Source organism: Rhinoderma darwinii, chromosome 10 (genome assembly GCF_050947455.1).
Source record: "Rhinoderma darwinii isolate aRhiDar2 chromosome 10, aRhiDar2.hap1, whole genome shotgun sequence".
NCBI lineage: Eukaryota > Metazoa > Chordata > Amphibia > Anura > Rhinodermatidae > Rhinoderma > Rhinoderma darwinii.
The window spans coordinates 74,596,150-74,619,784 of NC_134696.1; the positions used below are offsets into that span (position 1 = coordinate 74,596,150).

Consider the following 23,635-nt stretch of genomic DNA (forward strand, 5'->3'; position numbering starts at 1 on the left):
ATTTTGCTGGGAAAGTGTGGCGCTGGTATAACACGGGTTCCCTCGCTTCCACGTGCTATGACCTTTTCCCCCCTAGAGCACAGTAAAAAAAAAAAAAAAAAAACATAATTGGTATCGCCGCGTCCGTAAAAGTCGGAACTATTACAATGTATCATTATTTAACCCGCACGGTGAACGCCGTAAAAAAAAAATAAATTGTAAACGCCAGAATCTCTATTTTTTGGTCATCTAATCTCCCACAAAAAATGAAATAAGAAGTGATCAAACCGTCGCATGTACACCGAAATGGTATTATTAAAACTACAGCTTATCCCGCAAAAAATAAGCCCTCATACCACTTAATCGACGGAAATATAAAAAAGTTATGGCTCTCGGAATTTGGCGACACAAAATAAATGTTCTTTTTTACACTTAGGTTTCTACTTGTAAAAGTAGTAAAATATAGAAAAAAACTATATATATTTGGTATCACCATAATCGTATTGACCCACAGAATAAAGTTAACATGTTGTTTTAATTGCACAGTGAATTCCGTAAAGACGGCGCGCAAAAAACCATGGAGGAATCGCTGTTTTTTTCATTTTCTACCCCACAAATATTTTTTTTCCCGTTTCCTAGTACATTATATGTCAAAATAAATGTTGCTACGAAAAACTACAATTCATCCCGCAAAAATCAAGCCCTGATAGGACTATATAGACGGAAAAATAAAGACGTTATGGCTTTTGGAAGGTGGGGAGGAAAAAACGAAAATTAAAATCTGAAAAAGGGCTGTGGTGGGAAGGGGTTAGGCTGGTCACTAAGGGTTTAACTTTCCCCCTCAAAAATGCAAACAATAGAATTATATTCAGTGTATTGTAGTCAGAGGGGTCCCTAGAAATTATTACGCTTAAATATTCAAACACCTCAACAGAGTTCAAGAAGGAAATGTGATCAAGGTTAACCTCGGCTGAGATATTTAACAAACTTCGATTTTTGACAATTAATTTGAAGGCCAGCCCGCTCACCAAACTCTTGGCATAACCTAATTACATGGTCGACGGACAATACATCCCCTATAAACCGAAGAACATAGTCTGCGTACAACGAGATTTTAACATCCTTATTACCCATTTAAAAACCCACTATATTCTCAGGGGTTCTTATCTTCGTTGCCAAAACCACAATGACTATAATAAATAAGAGCTGGGATAGAGGATAACCCTGCCGCGCTTCCCTTTCTAAGTTAAAGTATGCTGATTCCTGACCATTCATGCCTACTCTGAATTTATGAATCTTTCCCCCGATACCAAAACAACCCAAAAGCCTATAAAGAAAATGCCATTCGACTATATAAACTCTTTCATAGCATTGATTGAGAGCATAGCACCCTTATTAACATACACTTTCCCGTATTGTAAATGTAACAAAGACCCCATTCGTTAACATAACCCTGCCCGGATTAAACCCGGTCTGGTCCGGGTGAAATATACTATTCATTATCTTTATTAGTCTAGCGGCCAGAACCGCTTGACCTCAGTATTCAATATTTAAATAGGCTGGTACGATTCCGGCAAGAGGGAGTCCTTATCGTTCTTAGGAATCACAATAATTTCTGTGGCCTCCATAGATTAGGAAAGCCTACCTCTAAGGCCAGATTCACAGGAGCGTGTGCGTTTTGCGCGCGCAAAAGGTACTTAACAGCTCCGTGTGTCCTCAGCATATGATGCGTGGCTGCGTGATTATCGCTCAGCCGCCTTCACTATAACACTCTGTATGTTTGTAAACGTAAAAGCACGTGGTGCTTTTCTGTTTTCATTCATAATTTTTACTGCTGTTGCGCGAATCACGTGCGTCAGACGGAAGTGCTTCCGTGTGGTGCGCGTGATTTTAACGCACCCATTGACTTCAATGGGAGCGTGATGCTTGAAAAAGGCACAAATATAGGACATGTCGTGAGTTTTACGCAGCGGACACGCGTGAAACTCACGGACTGTCTGAACGGCACCATAAATTAACATAGGTCCGTGCGAGGCGCGTGAAAATCACGCGCGTTGCACGGACGTATACCACGTTCGTCTGAATAAGCCCTAACATAGGAATAATTTGCTGTTTCCACTAAAATAAGGATTCATTTATCCTGATATCACTTATATAGTTCAAATTGAATTCCGTTTCTCCCCACACCTTTTGTTACTTGGCGTTTCCAGCAAGGACGCACTTAATTCCTCCGATGTTATCGTGTGATCTAACATTGATCTTCGTTCGTTATCAATATTAGGGAATTCCATTCCATCCAGATAACTACCTATGCTATCCTCAGTCTTTTGCCCTAGAGCGGTATAGGTCTTGATAGAATCCTCTGAATTCTTCTACTACTTCCCTAGCGTCATCAACCAGTTGCCTCTTTTGTATTCTAAATGAAGGAAACCGAATTAGAAGGCCGTTTGTTACCTACACTATGGGCCAAAAATTTACTTTATTTTCTAGCTTCAAAATAGTATTGTTTGCAACTCAGAAAAATTTCGTATTGTGCTACCTCCTGTATCAAGTTTTAATATTTAATTTGGGAGACTTTCCATTGAGATTCAGTAGCTTCTGAAGGATTTGGTGTTTTTTTTAAAACAAAAATATCTATATATATCACTTGAAAATGCCTTCATAGAGAAGGTGAACGTTGTAGTGGATGTTGGATAAATAAATATATTTTTTTTTTCCTGAGTGCTGCTTCACTTTCTCTTCATTTGGACGTTCAGTATACAAGGTGAGGTCACTCCTTTATTTCGAAGACAAGCACCGGCATAGTTAGGCTTATAATCACAGTGCTGCTCCAATCCTCTGTTTTTTGTCTTTGAATATACTGTTTTTTTCTTAATATTTTGTTTTTTTAAAACAATTCGCTTAATGAATGCTTTTAGGGCATACCATAATATTGCTAATTCTGGGTAACCCGAGTTGGCTTCCAGAAACATTAACAATTCATTATCTCATGGAATTTCTTTATATACTTTAACGTTGGTTAATTAATGAAGGTAACGTCAATTCTTGACGTCACTTACCTAGACCTTGTAAAGCATTGCAATTTCTTGGCATGGGTTGGCATGGGGGTTCCTCATCTGCCGTATATCAAGCCAGCCAAATTCAGATGTTAAACCTGTTAACTTAGTTGCTGACCTTTTGTGATATTTATTGGATTTTTCCTCAATCGATCTAACTCCATCCATGACTTCATTGATATCTCCAATTATTAGGTAGGGGCATTTTGGTTTCGATATCAAATATTGCGAGACCACCTTGATCACATATGACGAAAAAGGGGGAGGATGTATACCGCTGCAAGAACACAGGCTACTCCATCAAAACAATCTTAAAGGATGATATGCCTTCCTTTTGTATAGATAAGGATGTTATAAATCTGATCGTCTACTTTCCTATGTATTAATATGGAAACTCCCCTGGAAAAAGACATATAAACCAAATGGTAAGACTAGGCTATCCAGCCTCTCTGAAAGCTGCTACTTTTATCTGACCAAATGGGTCTCCTAAAGACATAATGGCGGGGAGGTAATTCCTAATTAAGTTAAAGATAGCGTACCTCTTTAGTCTTGCGGCGACCCCCCCTAATGTTCCATCACACTATTTTTAGAATGGTTCTTCTTTATAAATGGCCAACAGAGGAGAGAAAAAAATAAAAGAAAGGGGAAGGAAAAAAAAAAAAGAGAGAATCTCTCTTTCTCCCCCCCGCCCACTGACACCCTCCCCCAAGACCCCACACACAGTTTGCTAATGCCCCAACTACCAGTGCACCAGAAAACTCCTCATCTATCAACTCCCTCTATCATCTCTCCCCCGCTGCAAACAAAGGTAGATAAACTACTAGGGGACCCAGTATGCCAATAATAATGGTAAAAATAAAAAAAAGTTTCACGTTCGGCCATTGTTGCCGCCACCCCCTGCTAAGCGCCCATAGTGATAGTAAACGACGGATTTATATTTAGAGTTCCGCCTCCATTGCTGATTGAAAACAGATCATAGTTCCTTCGTGTGAGATTTTTAATTTTGCTGGAAATTTAATCGAATATCGAATATTTGCCTTGAACAATCTCTATTTGAACTCCAGAAAGCTCTACCTGAGCTTATTTGTTTCCATAGAGAAGTCAGGATAGTTAGATATATAGAAATCCGGGCTTCCTTAAAGGGAATGTGTCGCGAATTCAACTTTTTTTTTTTTAAGTAAGTTACTTAATTCTATTATATTTTTAACTTTCATTGCTGTATTTTTTTTTTCTTCCACATGGTGGAAAGTATCAAAAATTTAATAATAATTTGACATGTTTTCCTATGTTGGCCACCAGAGGCAGCACTTACCAGAATTACAGCAAGATGAATAAGGCAAAGCAACCTGACTCACAGCTGCCGTAAATGTGGGAGGGAATCTCACACCCCCCCCCCTCCTACAAGCCAGGAAAAGGTGTCTTCAAATTCCTAAGCAGTGTCCAGCTGTCATTTTGGGAGTGATTGTACAAATGGCAGCTGTCAGAAGTTATAGGACACAGCAAAAGGCTAAGGGTATGTTTACACGCTTACTAAACATAGGGAAAACGGCTCCTGATTTTCAGCCATTTTTTAAACAAACTCGCGTTTTCCTCTTTTTCTCCATGATTGCATACCGATCCGGATAACACAATAATTTTAACAAAATAGCACCTGCTGATCTAGATTTGACTGGGAGCAGGTGGGCTCGTTCTCCACAAAAAAATTTAGAAAGGGACTCTGGTCCTATATGTTCCAGAATCCATTCCTGCGTACATTTTTCATAGTCTTTGTTTTCCACCCCTTTGGGGAATCCCACAAATTTCAGATTGTATCTCCTAGCTCTATCCTCCATATCCGTAAGCTTATTTTGTTGGAGTTTGACATCTCATTTAAGTTACGTAACCTCCGTTGATAGTACGGCCATAGAGTCCCCCAGGAGGGAAATTCTGCCCTCCGCCACATCCATTATATTGCAAATTACCGACACAGCGGAATTTTATTGATGAATTATCGAGTTTTATCCCATCCAACTGAACATGCAAGCCCGTAAAGTTGCAGTCTGTTCCTTTAACTGTACTTAGTATCTCCTGTAGTAACAGAGGGTTATCCAATACCTGGGGTTCAGTTTGAGACCCTAGATTGGTATCTGAAGTGTCCACAATAGTAGGTTGTTAACTCAATCATGGGCCAAAATATTTTTTGACTGAAATTTGTAATGGGTATGTCAACCGATACCCGCCCTCCAGTGATTTATCCTGTGGCCACTCCAGGTTACAATCATCTTTAGAATTGACTTTCTTGAATGCTTCCTTTATTTTCTCAGCTTTATCTATGTCTTACTTGTCCTGCATAATGCCAAAAAGGTCTATATAATGGCAACTGGCTGTATCAACTACTTTGCACATGTCCCTTTGGGCAGCATTCAAAACAGCAAACACATAATCTGTAACTGTGTCCAATCTGTCGGCCACTTACTCTATATTATGAGCATTCTTTACTGTTAAACCTACTAATATTGGCAATAATCCAAACTTCTCCTCCACGGTACTTGTATTGGTCATAATTATGTTACACTGTCACTTACTGTCCTAATGGGATGTTTACCACTGCAGATATAACAGGTCATGGGCAGCATCTTCCTCAAACCTAAAGACACCCTGGGCTCTCATTGCTGCCATGTACTTCTTACTTATGAGTGACAGCAACCAGTGATCTTCACCTCATACCTCCACATAAAACTCCTCAGATTGTAATTTGCAGTATCGTGGCATATTTACACACATTATAATTATAAGCCTCAGACAATATAAACAATAGGGCCTCAACTCTTAAAATAATGCTATCACCAATGTCATGCTTTTACCCTTCAGGTTTGGGTCCCATCAGTTTATTGACAAGTACTGTACATCATCGTCGTCCTCTTCTGTCTTCTGCTCTTCACTGACTGTCGCCCTCACACAATTGTGGATTCAGGCTGGACGGTGGTGTCCAGTGGGGGATTTAGTATTACCATCCTGGTCACTTACTTATTAGAACATTTGGATGCTGCTGACGGGTTCACTCAGGACTTTAGACTTTGCTTTACTTTGATCTTTGCTGATGTCATCAGGACTTGGTTTGGTCCTTCTCATCTGTCAGACACCGTCTTTTTAGTATATGTCACCGGGCTGTACACCGCTCCTGATGCTGTGAGGCTGGCGTGAAATCCCACGTAGACTGAGTGTGACTACCACAAACCTTTTGCATCTGTCCTCTTCCTCCGGAAAGTTACTTGTCTGCATGGCTGCTTATAATTGTTACACTGCCTTCAGTTCATGACAAACGCGTTGTACTGGCTCAGGCTGCGCCTGCCGCATCTCAGTGATGGAGTTCATCTTAAAAGTCTTTTAGTTCATGTTTACTTGCACTTGCTGGGAACCCAACCCTTGTCAATTGTTAATATAAATGCTAATCTTTTGGTAACATCATCCGCATACACTATAAAAGTTGTTCTAAGTACATACAATAATAATGTCAGGCCCTTAAACTAAATCAAGCAAACACCTTTATATAAGAAAAACTTATCTGACCTGTATGGACAGGGCACCTAGAAAATGTGTAGTTACTGGGTTAATTTTATTTGCACTTGGTGTTACACTTTTCAGCAAAATTTGTACCTTATTCTGAGCTGATTACCTGTAACAGCTTCTACTCACAGAGATATTCAGATACGATATGTTTATCTGACAAGTGTCTCAAACCAATTTTTTCCCCTACTCTGGTTTGTTTTACATGGGAAGGCCTCTCAAGGTCTCTTCTCTTTGTGGGAAGCGGGTATGATAAAGTTGGCATCGGTCTGCCAGGACTGTTCTGTAGGCAAATCAAACCGCTCTAACAGAATTTACCAGCAACAGCTGTAAAAACCTTGGGCCTGCCAATTCGATCTTACCAAATCGATCCTTGTAGTCTTGGGGCATATGTGAGGTCATACACCATCAATGCAAGTGCCATCAAGAGTGTCTTGGATACTACCGGTGGTTTTCCTTCCTTTATCCATCCACATTCTGTTAGAATCTGGTTTTCACGCCTTCCGCTCCCAGTTGGACACTTCCTGTGGAGAACAATCTTTTTCATCGCATAACCATTAATTGATCTTAATCAGATAATTTAGTTGAAGAAAAACATTAACAATTACCTATTTATGTTAAGCATTCACACCGGGCAGTAACTAAAACTGATACATACAAACAAATTTTTCTTCTTTTATATATAGACTGCACAGAATTCTCTGCACTAAAATTTACCTTCCACAACAAAAATATTTTCAAATGGTAATCTACTTGCACTACGAAGTTAGTTATTTAAACAAACATAATACTGAAACATGCCTCCAATAGTCCAATGCTAAGGCATGCTGATCCAGAACTTTACATAAAACTTAACCTCAGTTTTTAATATACTTCTTAAATACCATTATTAAACAAACTAACATTGAGATATCATCTGGAGAACTGCTGACATCTTATTGTACAAACACCACTTCAATACTTGGGATAAAAACTATTCCTGCCACTACACACAATTTCTGCAGTGGGGAAGATACTGGCCAGGCTTCAGGCCACCCTGAGAACAGGTCTACACATACGATCACATTTTCATACACACCTACCTCGGGTAGTTGTATGTTCTGCAGTTGCTGGAACGGGTAATCTGGCCGGGGTGCCCTTTTCATAGGTACCTTTACTGTTTTACCTATGTCATGCCGTTCACATATCATGCAGGCTGCCACAAACCTAGTGGTGTCATTATTGAATCCAGGGGCAAGCCAATTTACTGATACCTGGATGCACATACTCTCTTTGCCAGGTCTCTCATTTCTTACGCTCTCAATTGGTTTACCTGATGATCCAACAAAGGTCCTACTACCAATGGGCCCATAGTAGTCGGCGATGCCAAAAGCGTACCTGGAGTCTGTGTAAATGTTGGCCGTCTTACCTTCTGCCAGGTTACAAGCCTAAGCGAGCACCTCCAGCTTCACTTCTTGAGATGAACAAGAAGGTGAGAGTGGTTTCTGGATAATTTACCTTGTGCCTCGTATCCTGTCTTGTACATACTCTATATGATTAAGTATCTTTGCATTAAAAACCCATGTCACATATAGATAGACCATTTCAAAAGGGTGGAGTTTTAGGGTCACCAAAATTATTTTTCCACATTCATCTGATAATCCAGAATATTTGTAAATCTCCTGGAACCAAATTCATTAATTCAAAACAAAATTGTACCTGATCAGTCTCCCCACTACTCCCCTCCTTTTTGGACTCTGCGAAAGTAATGTAGCAGGGTTCAAAATTGCATATCTCAACATAATAAGGTTGGGCACCCTATCTGGGGGCGCTAGTTTGGCCCCCTATAATACACAATAGCCTGAAACAAAAAACTACTTTCTCCTGACAAAACAGCATGTTATCTTTTAGATACCTTGCAAGTGTTTACTTTTAAAACGTCATACATTTTCAAAAATTTAATTTAGGCAGTACTATAGCCCTTCCTATGCATATGTAAGAACAAAAATAGCTACAATTCTTTATCCAATAAAACAGAAAATATCTCTGCTAATATTAATTACTGCAAACCAATAAACTATATGTGGGAGTAGTGAACAGTAGGGGTACATACATCTTCAAGACCCCGTGTCTCACAATATCTGTATTTTAATTCATTTGAACTAAGTTCAAAATATTACGACATTAAATCTTCTCATCATAACCCATAAATATGCAATGTAACACTTATCTTTTATGCAGACAAATTCTGACATAATATTTTACACGCTTGGTACTTACGGACAAAAGCGCATGCGCAAAGATGAGAAAGATTCTGAACCACTGCAACCAGCGGGCAGCCCTCCACCTGTCTCCTCACACACAACCCCACTTTCCTTCAGAACAATCCTTTTCTAAAATGACTCCAATTTAACCCTATACACAACACTAACAATTTTACCCAGTACTGCTATTAAAAATTAGATCTAAAATCAGTGGAATATTGTAATCACGTGTCTCATCAGTCCATGCTCTATATATAAGCTTATAGCGGTCTGCTTTTCAGACTTCACACTGCACACATATCACACACATGTTACATCACACAGCCCGCCTCCCCGTCACAATCTACATTAGTCATCATCATCCTCAATTCCTTATATGCAGCACTCTGGATTCATTTTCTGTCTCTGTCTATTCACAAACAGCCATTTATTAACATCCACCTACATTTTTGAACAATCAACTCATTTGCTCAGATATCTCATCCTCCCCACTCAGCCATTCACACTGTGGGTTGTAGTCTGGGGATTTACTACGTATGTTTGTGATTATTTCTTTAAGGGCCTTAGGTGTGTGCCAATACCAATGTCCTTCACTGTAATTTGTGTAGGTAGTTATACTACTACGAGACATGTGGGTCATTCTTTGCTTTGAACACAGATTGTTATGTTTACAACGGTATTAATTTCCAGCGGTCTGATGTTATATTAATACAGACTGACTGACTTGGATGTTCTACTACATCAAAAAGTCCATGCCGGATTATCAAATGCGTGCTAGAAATCAGTCTGTATTGATTCCCACCTTTTGCCAGTTTGACAATTCATACAACTTGTTGTTGTTAAGGACCCTTACATATAATATTACAAGATGGCAGTGTGTGCTAAAAGTGTATCAATGATTATTCAAAACAACATTCAATGTTTTTCCTATTGCACTGGGTAATGGTACATGCACATTTATCACACTTCTCACATGCACTTTCATATACACCGCGTTCCAAATTGTTATGCAAATGTTATTTTTCGCTGATTTTCTTAAATAGTCGATGCAAATGACAGTCAGAATAATCTTCAAACCATAAACCGTTGGAGTATAATGCAAATTTTATTTAACAAATCTCCTAATGATAACAGATTTTTTTTTTAGAAGGAAAAAACTCAAAATGCACGGTTTCAAATTATTATGCACAACAGAGATCAAAACATTTTAAAGGTTGTAAAGAGAACTAAAATGGTAATTTGTTGAATTTGCAGCATCAGGAGGTCATATTTACAGAAATCAAAAGCTCTTTCAGTCAAAAAAAACTTAGCAGGCCAAGTTACATGTTAACATAGGACCCCCTCTTTGATATGACCTTCACAATTCTTGCATCCATTGAATTTGTGAGTATTTGGACAGTTTCTGCTTGAATATCTTTGCCAGATGTCAGAATATCCTTCCAGAGCTTCTGTTTTGATGTGATCTGCCTCCCACCCTCATAGATATTTTGCTTGAGGATGCTCCAAAGGTTCTCAATATGGTTGAGGTCAGGAGAACATGGGGGCCACACTATGAGTTTCTCTCCTTTTATGCCCATTTATGAGATGGTGCATTGTCATGCATGAAGATAATTTTGCTATGGAAGGCACGGCTCTTCTTTTTGTACCACGGAAGAAAGTGGTCAGTCATAAACTACTTTGCAGAGGTCATTTTCACACCGTCAGGGACCCTAAATGGGCCTACCAGCTCTCTCCCCATTATTCCAGCCCAAAACATGACTCTGCCACCTCCTTGCTGACGTCGCAGCCTTCTTGGGACATGGTGGCCATTCGCCAACCATCCACTACTCCATCCATCTGGACCATCCAGGGTTGCACGGCACTCATCAGTAAGCAACACGGTTTGAAAATTAGTCTTCATGTATTTCTGAGCCCACTGCAACCGTTTCTGCTTGTGAGCATTGTTTAGGGGTGGCTGAATAATAGCTTTATGCACACTTGCAAAACTCTGGAGGATCCTACACCTTAAGGTTCGCGGGAATCCAAAGGCACCAGCGGCTTCAAATACCTGTTTACTGCATTGCAATGGCATTTTAGCAGCTGCTCTCCTAATCCTATTAGTTTTTCTGGCAGAAACCTTCCTCATTATGCCTTTATCTGAACGAACCCATCTGTGCTCTGAATCAGCCACAAATCTTTTCACAGTACGATGATCACGCTTACGTTTTCTTGAAATATCCAATGTTTTCATACCTTGTCCAAGGTATTGCTCTATTTCACGCTTTTCAGCAGCAGAGAGGTCCTTTTTCTTTCCCATATTGCTTCGAACCTGTGGCCTGCTTAATAATGTGGAACGTACTTAAGTACGTTTTCCTTTGATTGGGCACACCAGGCAAACTAATTATCACAGGTGTCTGAGATTAATTACAATGATCCAAAGAGCCCTAAGACACAATACCATCCATGAGTTTAATTGAAAAACGAATAATTAAATGTTTGTGACACTTAAATCCAATGTGCATAATAATTTGGAACACGGTGTATGTTCATTTGACTGCTACAATCCTGACAAATAACTTGATTATTACAGAACCCCTTTAGTTGTTATAGCGTCTTTCTTTCCGTTTGTCACAATTATCTTTCGCTGTATATCACACTACAGGGTTTCCGCTTTTGCTCTTCTCTCCGAGTTCTCCATTATCAGGACTTAACCGCAGAAGTCGTTCCTACTAAAAGTACTACAGGATATTGCCTACGAATATCCAACCAACCTTTGTCACTTAAGGACCGATTCTGCAACCTACGGGCAGTTTGTAGTACCTTTCTGTCACCTTCATACAGATTGTGTCACCTACGGACATCTAGCACCACGCCGAGCCAGTCGTCCCCGGCACTTGACTATCGTAGAGCAAGCAGGCAACAGGAGAACATTCCCCTTTGATCCTAAACCGTTTCTACACAACAGCCAAATAATAAATACAATTTTCAAACTACCTATAACAGTACACAGTTCATTGCAGGTTCACTACATAGCATTCAATTTCCTCATCTTGCACAGACAGATGTTCGCCATGGATTCACACTACTTCTACACAAGTTTCTGGTTTTTTGTTTTTTTACTACGTCATCGCTGTAATATCCGTAGCTACGGGCTGTCGGCTCCAAGCTCCCCCTGACAGCCGCAGCCACAAGTCGGCAAGCGCTGGCCCCAGCTTCCTCCTCAGGAGACGCCAGCGCTGGCGTCCACACACCTTTGCCGTGCTGCGCTACATCCACGTCTGACCTGCTTCACCTCGCCTGACGTCCGCCTGCTACCTAAGTCCCAGCCGAGCCTGCCCTGCTTCTGTCTGAGCTGCCACAGGTACCTATAGAAAATATAGACAATCACCTTCTCCCTGCCTTACCGCCAAGGCGGTATAGCCCAGTGGGTCCACAGACCCTTTGTGGCAATCGCATTCCACAGGAGGGGGTCACGCACTCACTCCTTACAGCTTCTGTTCTCACAATCTTAACAATCTTAACAATTTTATCGTTCAATGCCGGCAATAATTCTCTCATACCATGAACCCCAAGGTTCACACATCTGTACAACAACTCAAGATAACGTACGTATCTGCAATCATTCATCACATTAAAAGCTTTCAACATACCTGCTGGATAAATACTGCGTTCAGGAGATGTGACGTCATGACAGCTAATTCCGGCCTCGTCAATGAATGAGTTTATAAGGTTTGTAAGAATAAGCTTCTTACGTACCGGACGGTTTTTGATATCCACTGATGCAAATACCGTCAGGCCTACAGGGACAGCTTATCAGACGAGCAATCTCCCGGGTTTCGACACCGAAAACTGTTAACGCAATCATGGGGCAAAATATATTAGACTGAAATTTGTAATGGGTATGTCAACCGATACCCGCCCTAGTCAGTGATAAATCCAGTTTCCAAATCATAGGTGATCGATTTATATATCTCTGAGAGAAAAGATGACACCCAAGACCATGCTTGTATGCTCAAAATCCTTCTCTGGTCTTTATTGATCCAAACAAGTATAGAAGTATGATGACAGAAAAGGTGTAGGCTTTGATTTCAGCCAATCCTCTACAATATGATGACTCTGATTCAGCCAATGAGACTATTTCAAAGTATTATAATGATTCTTCACCCTTTAAGGTCCCCCCAGGTGGCCTGTCCCTTGTTACATGGAGGAGACACACACAAGTTAATGTGTCTCTACTTCTAATCTCAATAGAGAATGGAGACTGCAGATAAGATGGCACAACATTAAATCATTTAAACAAAGCCCTTCTTCAATGCTAACCCCCTCCCTTATGTTAAACAATGTCATTCTCCCAAAGATGATTGATTTGGTCCTTACAAGAATAATAAAAACATTCAATTCAAGAACACCTAACAGAATTGTTTCAAGGCAACTTCTGACTTAGATTAGTATATTAGTTTTTACTTATTAATCTCAAGATGGCTGCTTCAGGCCACAAGATAGATTCCAATGCTCCAAAATGGACGCCTACCATACAAGATCGAGTCCATGCAAAATGTGATCTTTTAAACATATTCTAATCACTTTCATAAGGTGAGACCACTTCTTCTCCTAAAGAGTTTATAGATGTAGTACCTTTTATCTCCTTGCTTAGGTGTTAAAGCAGGCAAAGTCTTATATGTTCTTATGCCAGATGACAAGGGGGAGCTAAGGAATTTATCCAAATTTTGGGAGTTTTTCCCTTTCTGGAATTCTAGTAGGCAGTTCCCTGATCTGCGTTGAGAATTGCCCTTTTTCTGCTGCTTTTTAGCTGGCATATTCAGAGAGTTTATCTACCCTATATAATAACTCTGCAACTCAGCAGCAATGGAGAGACTCCGCAGGGAAGGAGGAACACCACAGTGATGGAGGAGCTCCACAGCAATGAAGGAGCTCAGCAGCATTGGAGGAACTCAGCAGCCATGGAGGGTCTCGACAACCGTAAATGAGCTCACCGGCAATGAAGGCACACGGCGGAAGTGAGGCACACAGCATGGATAGAGGCATACAGCAGCACTGGAGCTTTTCGGCAGCAATGGAGGACCTCCGCAGCCATAGATTAACTCGACAGCAATTGAGTTCAACAGCGACGGTGGAACTCCGCCGCGATGGAGGAACCTAATTTAGAAAGTAGGAGGATTGTGCTAATAAACTACACTACAGACACCAATTTTGCACACTCCAGCACATGACTGTAAACTTCCAGTAGCAGACAGAGCCCTGTGCAGTGTCTCCTGGGCATCTTTAGCCAGCAGGAAATCTCTGCTGCTCTTACTATAATCCAGAGGTGCAGCTAGGTTCTCCAGCACCCGGGGCAAAGATTCAGTTTGGCACCCTTCCCAAACCTCTTTCCCGACATCTCCTTCCCCCGCGCAATGTTTGCTTTCTCTACCAATCAATTAGGTGTTATTTCTTTTCCACATTTTTTTTTTATGTAACTCGAGCATAAAAACATTTGTACATTTTACAAGCAATATAGTTCTATACACCGCACCAGAACAAAGCACATTACATATATACAGCACCAGAACAAAGCTCCGTATATAAATACAGCATCAGAACAAAGCTCCGTACATAAATACAGCTCCAGTACCAAGCTCTGTACATAAATACAGCTCCAGTACCAAGCTCTGTACATATATACAGCACCAGAACACAGCTCATTAAATATATACAGTACCAGAACCAAGTTCCGTACATAAATACAGCTCCAGAATCAAGGTCATTACATATATGCAGCACCAGAACAAAGCTCTGTATATAAATACAGCCCCAGAACCAAGCTCTGTACATATATATAGTACCAGAACAAAGCTCTGTACATATATACAACACCAGCACACATGCAGCTCAATTTAGTGCAACCCCTGTCGTATAGGTTTGCACTAAATTGTTTCCAGCTCCCAGCATGGCCCGAACAATGGTAAGGATATGCTGGGAGTTGATGTTTCACAAGAAAAAAATCCTATCATAATCATACAACCCATCATCTCGCTGCAGATCATATAGTGACTACAGTGCTGATTAGAGGCAGAATAAACATTTACATTAAGTGACTTACCGGTGATGTCTCTGATACTAGTTCTTTTTCTCCATCCGGTCCAGAGCTCTATGATGACTTCTCCCGGTCACAGCCCATTTCTGCAGTTTGCCGCTCAGATGGCTTCAGCTTCTCACTTTTCAAACATTTCTACACCTATAAACAAAGATAAAGTTCTTATTATACCACACACTATGCCCCTACATATAATATCGCCATACACTGAACCTCTAATTATAATAGCACCATACACTGTGTCCCACGCACACACCTTCCCCCTGTAGCTAGTGCCCGCCATAGAGCCCCCTGTAGATGGTGCTCCCCATATGGCCCACCCCTTTACATAGTGTCCCACATATAGCTCCCCCTATAGTGCTCCACAGCCCACCCCTGTATATAGTGCTCCACATATAGCCCACCCCTGTATATAGTTCTCCACATATAGCCCACCCCTGTATATAGTGCTCCCCAGCGGCAATGGAGACCTGCTCTCTTCTGCGCAGGTGGTCTTGGGTTGAATGACGCAAGCAGCGCGATGACTTTCCCTGTCAATTAGCGCCTTTCAACGACGCAAGCGGCGCAAAGTATCGCGCCGCTTCACTCGCAGAAAGGCGCTGAATGTACCCGGCCATTCATTGCTTCTAATTGTACCTGTGTCCTTTAGACGCAGGTACAATTATAGTGCAGGAGGGGGTGGCTGTGGCTGCTTTCAGTGGCGCCGCCGACCCCTCAGAGAGGCAGCAGGCAGCCGTAATGGACGGTGCGGCCCTGGCACCCCCTCTAAGTCGCGCCCGGGGCACATGCCCCCCCTAGCTAAGTCCCTGTATAATCAATAGGAGCTTTGCAGCAAAGTAAGGGTGCCTGCTGGCTACGGATCCCTAGGAAATACTGCACAGGACTCTGGCGGCTGCTGGAGCTTTACTGTCAGTTGCTGGTGTGTGCATCATGGTGTGCAGTCTTTGCAGCCATAACCCAGAAACGTGATGTTGAGGAGTCATTGATCATGGTGATCTCCACAGACGGTGCCCCTGGCAGACCTCAATGGACTTCTTCATCTGTTTATAAAAAATACCTATATAGAACCAGACCTGATTTTAAACGTTATGGTAAACGTCCACACATATCAAGAGAGAACAGACAATAAATATATATAACTGTATGTGAGGACTAAATAACACCCCGTAGGGAAAAAATAATAACACAAAATACCACAAGAAATTTGAAAAAATATATATATCCTTTATTACAATAAGTACAATAAGTTCTTGTACTTATTGTAATAAAGGATATATATATTTTTTCAAATTTCTTGTGGTATTTTGTGTTATTATTTTTTCCCTACGGGGTGTTATTTAGTCCTCACATACAGTTATAGGTATTTATTATTCTTCATCTGTTTGTTTGCTCCTCCAATGGTCTTCTATCTGACCAGCACTGAGAGGGCACAGGCTACATTCTCTGCCTCTACATTTATGGCTGATGTGGCACCATGTTGTTCTTCTGCCAGTCCATACTTTTGTCAAAGAGAACCTTTTACTAGCCCATATATGTGTAGCTGAGTTCACCATGTTATAGGCACTGCTGCTCAGACTCAGGAGCACTTTAAACTACCTGTCTAGCCTCCTCCGTTTTTGAGATAACGCTGCTGTTAGATTTGGTGCCCGCTATGTAAATTACCGCCAGTACTGTCAATGGGACGTTTCATTAATGGAAAGGGCAGGGGGCGAGATATTTGGCACTCTGACACTGTCCAATCAGCTACTGACAATGTCAGCGGTTTGTGCTCTTGGATCTCTTTCGTGAGATCTCACAGTCTTGTCATCACTATCAGACAAGAGCTGGAGAGGGGAGAGCGTGCGCACTGTGCACATCCTCGGCACCGCTGCTGCAGCCGCAACGGAACAAGAGGAGAAGAAGAATGTGAATGAATTATTCTCCTCCTTCTGTTCTGTAGCGGTGGTGGCGGGGCTGCGCGCACGCGCTCTCCTCCTTTCAGCTCTTGTGGGACAGTGATGACAAGAGTGTGTGATCTAACGAGAGAGAGATCACACCGCACAAGCCGCTCTGACACTGTCCGTAGCTGATTGGACAGTGTCCGAGCACTAAGTATCACGCCCCCCGGCCTGTCCATGAAAAGAAACGCCCCACAGAGTACAGGGGGTAATTTACATGTCGGGCGCCAAATATAACAGCACAGATATCTCAAAAACGGAGTAGGCTAGACAGGTAGTTTTAAGTGCCCCAGGGTCTGTGCAGCAGTTCCTATAACACTGTGCACTTAGCTGCACATATATGGGCTAGTGAAACTTTCTCTTTAATGCCAATTGTGGCACAGCTGGACTCTCCTGATGTCACACTATCAGTGCTTGAAGTTGCACAACTCCCATATAGTCCATGTTAATCAATATCAAAACAGGAAGTGTTGTCATATGAGCACTAATTACTTCAGGCTCCTGGCCTGTAACTTCAATCACTGATAACTCCGCATAGAAGATATTGTATCTGGTAGTTACACAGGTTGAAAAAAGACACAGGTCCATCAGGTTCAACCTTTACCCGTCATTCATTGCTTAAATAATTATAACCCTCAATACCATTCGTAAATAAATAGGCTTCTAGCCTTTTTATAAATGCTAACATAGTATATGCCATCACTACGTCTTGGGGAAGGGCATTCCATAGCTTGACCACTCGAACTGTAAAGAATCCTTTTCTATATTGATGTCTGAAACGTCTTTCTTCCACACGCGATGGGAGTCCCCTTGTCCTTTGTAGAGTCCTTGGAAGGAACAGATCACGTGCTAGTTCTCTGTATTTACCACAAATATACTTCTACATATTAATAAGATCCCCTCTAAGATGTCTTTTTTCTAAGCTGAACAAGCCCAATTTTTGTAGCCTTTCATTGTAAGCGGCACCTCCCCTCCCATTTAATAATCTAGTTGCCCACCTTTGCACCCTCTCCAGTTCTCCTATGTCCATATTCTAGATGTTGCCTTACAAGGGATTTATACACTGGTAATATTACATTTGAATCCCGGGTTTTTAATATATCTCTTTTTATACACCATAAAACCCTATCTGCTTTTGCAGCTGCTGCCTGACATTGAGTGCCGCTTAGCTTATTTGTTACCGGAATACCCAGGTCCTTCTCTTGTTCAGTTATCCCCAGTTAAAGTTCATTTTTTAAAGAGGCTCTGTCACCAGTTTATAACTGCCCTATACTATATCCTATCTAATAAGCACTTTAATGTAGATAACAAGTTTTTTGTTTACAAACGTTTATTTTTGACCAAGTTATGATCATTTTAATTTTATGCTAATTTGTCCTTAATGCCCAACTGGGCGTTTTTTTTTTTACTTTTCACCAAGTGGGCGTTGTAAATAAAAGTGTGTAAGACCCTGACCAATAAGCGTCATACACTTCTCTTCAATCATGCCCAGCTTGTTACCCAGCACAGCGTGATCTCGCAAGATCACGCTGAGACGGGTCTACCTCCCACAGGTCCTTCACCGGACGACGGAAGAGTCAACAGATATCGCCCCCAGCTGTGCCAGGACGTTTATCGAAATCTGCAACGGCTGGAGGCGATTTCTGTTCCGTCATCCATGGCTCCGGTGAAGGACCTGTGGGAGGAACTCCAATCACAGCATGATCTCGCGAGATCCCGCTGTTCTGTGAAACAAGATGGGCATGAATGAAGAGAAATGTATGATGCGAATTGGTCCGCGTCATACACTTTTCTTTACAACGCCCATTTGGTGAAAAGTAAAAAAACGCCCAGTTGGGCATTAAGGACAAATTAGCATAAAACTAAAAATTATCTAAACTTGGTAAAAAACAAACAAACAACTGTTGTTATCTACATTAAAGCGCCTATTAGATTAGGTAGGATATAGGCCAGTTATAAACTGGTGACAGAGCCTCATTAAACATTATTTCAAGCTTTTTGGTTATATCTGCTTCTGGAAAACCTGAATGACAACCAATATGGCTATTTGCAATGAAAAACTCAAGCACTCCTTCGGTTGAAATATGCAAAATAGGTTTATTTTAAATAAGGCAATATAAGAGAAAAGGTGTAATGTTTCGGCCACAATCCGGCATTTATCAAACTCTGCAAATAAAATGCGTTTTGTTTGCAGAGTTTGATAAAGGCGGATTGTGGCCGAAACGTTACACCTTTTCTCTTATATTGCCTTATTTAAAATAAACCTATTTTGCATATTTCAACCGAAGGAGTGCTTGAGTTTTTCATTGCAAGTATCTACGGGGTGGGAACCCTACGTACAGCACCCAGACAACTTGCAGAGTGCCACAGATTTGATCTAAACCAATATGGCTAGGACTACAGCTCCCACTGGGTTTGTCACACAGATTAATTGGGAAATATCTCAATATTATTTTTTTTATGTCCGAGGAGGACAACTTTACGAATTTTATATTTAGTTTCAGGCAGTTCTCTAGATGCTGGTAACTTTTAGAATGCTACTATTTTTCTATACATAAGCTTTTTTTTTTTTTTCTTATCTTTAGGGGGATTCTGCTCCCAGGTACAAGTGCCACGTGTGTGAGAAATGCTTCACTCGAGGAAACAACCTCACTGTTCACTTGCGTAAGAAGCATCATTTCAAGTGGCCATCTGGACACCCTCGATTTAGGTATCTTGTAATGTAATCCCAATGCTATTTTTTGTCCACATTATTCTGTGCTGATTCCACATTTCCATGATAAAGCAAATAATGTAGAAAGACATTCTACAGGTTTTGCCTGTGTATGTTTCTGGTGGTGTGTTGTGCTATATTTTTTTTTAGAAATACAAATATTTTTTTGCATGGTTAAAGGGGTTAGAAACATAGTAGAAACATTTATTGTTTACTTCCAGCGAATGAAATTCTGTCCATGGTCATGTAATGGACACACAGGTGCTGGGATCGCTAGACACAATTCTGATACACATACTGTAACTGTAACGAGCCGTGCATCACACTAACCAGGACAGAATTTTATCCACTGGAGGTAAACAATTAATGTTACTACTGAATAACAACAAGCGGTAATCTTTACTACAGTGAGGAATTAATACAATTTTATAACTTTTTTAGGGCTTAGGGAATCCCTCTAAGAGCGGAATCCCCTGCCTGACCGTCTGCAGCACTCTGGCCTGGGATTCCGCTCCAGGAGCAGCCCATGACATCGCTGTCCATATATGGATAGTGACGCCAGGGACTTCTCCGGGAGCAGAATCCCCGGGAAGAGCGGGGTCTGGCTGTGGGCTCCGCACCTACAGGGATCTACAGTGGCATGATCTACAGGGGGGAGGAAGAGGTTCCATCTCTGGGGGGGCTATCTACAGGGGGGTCAGAGGGAGCCCTTGACATCACTGTCCATATATAGATCGTGAAATAAAGGGCTTTCCCAAGACAGGCGTCCCTGGCCAGAGATCTTGCTATCCTCTGGCTGGGGACTCCATTGTTGAAGGCCCGACATCAATGTCCATAAATGGACCGTTAAGTTCAAGGGCTTCCCTGGGCTCAGCGCTCAAATTAGCGCAGTTTCTGGGGAGTTCTCGGCCAAGATCAGTTTTTACCGGCCGTTACAAGGATTGATTAGTTAAAAACTGATCCATTGAGTTCTATGGAATCCGTCTGGCCATGAAAACGGCCAAAAATAGGACATATCCTAATTTGATGGCCATTATTCACGGACCATTAAAAAAAATGGGCATGTGAATACACCCATAAAACCTTATTCTGTAAACGGCCATATGACGGCCGTGAAAATAAGCATCCGTCACACGACTGTTTTTCACTGTCATGTAGCATTATTGATATCACATACAGGAAATGGCGCATTTCAGTGTTTTTTTTTATTTGAGTACTTAATCAGTTTTATAGTGCAGTTGACCATTCGGTTACTGTTGAAGGACCAAAGGATTGTTCATGTTGGATTTCAGTATCCTCGGTCCTTTGATCTCTCAGAAGATGAGCATTGGCACAGCTGTCTTATCACCGCTTATCTCGTTTTCCACTTGAATTTTTTAACAAGAGATGGAGGTTTATAAACTTTTTCAGGGCCAACTGTTATCTTATGTGTATGGCCAGCTTAAAGGGGATGTATCACGTGGAGGAAAAATTTAGGTATGGGATATTTTTGTATTTATTTTTCAAATAAAGTAAATGAAAAATGTGAATACATTGTACCTCGCCTGCTGCTATGAGTCCCAGCTTTCCCAAGAAACCACCAGGTTTTACCTTGCTGCTTCTGTGAAACAATGGAGACCTAACTCACCAGACCACTGCTGCACGCGTTATTTACATGCATTTTATTTCTTAAGTGCGGAAAAAGAGATGGGGAGGGAAAGCTGAGTGGCTGGGGCTCCACTACTACCATGAAATCGCCACTCCCAGCATGTCATATAGTAGATGCTTAGAAAGGGCATAACCTGAACCTGAAAAGTTGTGTATGTATGTGTGTGTGTGTATATGTTTGTGTGTATATGTGTATATATATATATATATATATATATATATATATATATATATATATATACACACACACACACACACACTACCGTTCAAAAGTTAGGGGGCACCCAGACAATTTTGTGTTTTCCATGAAAACTCACACTTCTATTTATCAAATGAGTTGCAAAATGACTAGAAAATTTGCAGCAATTACAGCATTGCAGACCTTTGGCATTCTAGCTGTTAATTTGTTGAGGTAATCGGGAGAAATTTCACCCCATGCTTCCAGAAGGCCCTCCCACAAGTTGGATTGGCTTGATGGGCACTTCTTGCGTACCATACGGTCAAGCTGCTCCCACAACAGCTCTATGGGGTTGAGATCTGGTGACTGCGCTGGCCACTCCATTACAGATAGAATACCAGCTGCCTGCTTCTTCCCTAAATAGTTCTTGCATAATTTGGAGGTGTGCTTTGGGTCATTGTCCTGTTGTAGGATGAAATTGGCTCCAATCAAGCGCTGTCCACAGGGTATGGCGTTGCAAAATGGAGTGATAGCCTTCCTTATTCAAAATCACTTTTACCTTGTACAAATCTCCCACTTTACCAGCACCAAAGCAATTCCAGACCATCACATTACCTCCACCATGCTTGACAGATGGCGTCAGGCACTCTTCCAGCATTTTTCAGTTGTTCTGCGTCTCACAAATGTTCTTCTGTGTGATCCAAACACCTCAAACTTCGATTCGTCTGTCCATAACACTGTTTTCCAATCTTCCTCTGTCCAATGTCTGTGTGCTTTTGCCCATATTAATCTTTTCCTTTTATTAGCCAGTCTCAGATATGGCTTTTTCTTTACCACTCTGCCCTGAAGGCCAGCATCCCGGAGTCGCCTCTTCACTGTAGACGGTGACACTGGCGTTTTGCGGGTACTATTTAATGAAGCTGCTAGTTGAGGACCTGTGAGGCATCTATTTCTCAAACTAGAGACTCTATTGTACTTGTCTAGTTGCTCAGTTGTGCAGCGGGGCCTCCCACTTCTCTTTCTACTCTGGTTAGAGCCTGTTTGTGCTGTCCTCTGAAGGGAGTAGTACACACCGTTGTAGGAAATCTTCAGTTTCTTGGCAATTTCTCGCATGGAATAGCCTTAATTTCTAAGAACAAGAATAGACTGTCGAGTTTCACATGAAAGCTCTCTTTTTCTAGCCATTTTGAGAGTTTAATTGAACAGATAACACTAAAATAAAACTTTTTGGCCATTATAAGAAATGCTATATGTGGTGCTAACCCAGCACTTCCCATGAAATCCCAGTGTCTATATATGTGTATATATATATGTGTGTGTGTGTGTGTGTGTGTGTGTGTGTGTGTATATATATATATATGTGTGTGTGTGTATATATGTATATGTGTATATATATATATATAAGCTAATGGAGACGTACCACAAGAGACTTGCATCTGTAATTGCAGCAAAAGGTGCCTCCACAAAGTATTGACTTTCAGGGGATGAATACTTATGTACAATTATTATTTGTGTAGACATGTGCAAATTTAATGGTACAATATACACTGCGCTCCAAATTATTATGCAAATGTTGTTTTCCGCTGATTTTCCTAAATAGTCGATGCAAATGACAGTCAGTATAATCTTCAAGCCCTCAACCGTCGGAGTATAATGCGAATTTTATTGAACAAATCTAATAATAACAGATATTTTTTTTAGAAGTAAAAAAACTCAAAATGCACTGTTTCACATTATTATGCACAACAGAGATTAAAACATTTTAAAGGTTGTAAAGAGAACTAAAATGGTCAATTGTTGAATTTGCAGCACCAGGAGGTCATATTTACAGAAATCAAAAGTTCTTTCAATCAAAAAAAACTTAGCAGGCCAAGTTACATGTTAACATAGGACCCCTTTGATATCGCCTTCACAATTCTTGCATCCATTGAATTTGTGAGTATTTGGACAGTTTCTGCTTAAATATCTTTGCAGGATATCAGAATAGCCTCCCAGAGCTTCTGTTTTGATGTGAACTGCCTCCCACCCTCATAGAATTGCCTCCCACTCCATGAGTTTTTCTCTCCTTTTATGCCCATAGCAGCCAATGACACAGAGGTATTCTTTGCAGCATGAGATGGTGCATTGTCATGCATGAAGATAATTTTGCTACGGAAGGCACGGTTCTTCTTTTTGTACCACAGAAGAAAGTGGTCAGTCATAAACTACTTTGCAGAGGTCATTTTCACACCGTCAGGGACCCTAAAGGGGCCTACCAGCTCTC

At 41.1% G+C, this 23,635-nt stretch overlaps 1 protein-coding gene across 2 annotated transcripts in view; it reads left to right on the plus strand.

Moving 5' to 3' along the window:
• HINFP (histone H4 transcription factor) overlaps window positions 1-23,635 on the plus strand; it is an 80,029-nt gene that overhangs the window by 53,854 nt on the left and 2,540 nt on the right. For both annotated transcript variants that reach the window (XM_075840082.1, XM_075840083.1), the window contains exon 8: window positions 19,420-19,544. In XM_075840082.1, the coding sequence (XP_075696197.1) occupies window positions 19,420-19,544 (125 nt within the window). The remainder of the gene's footprint in view (window positions 1-19,419; window positions 19,545-23,635) is intronic.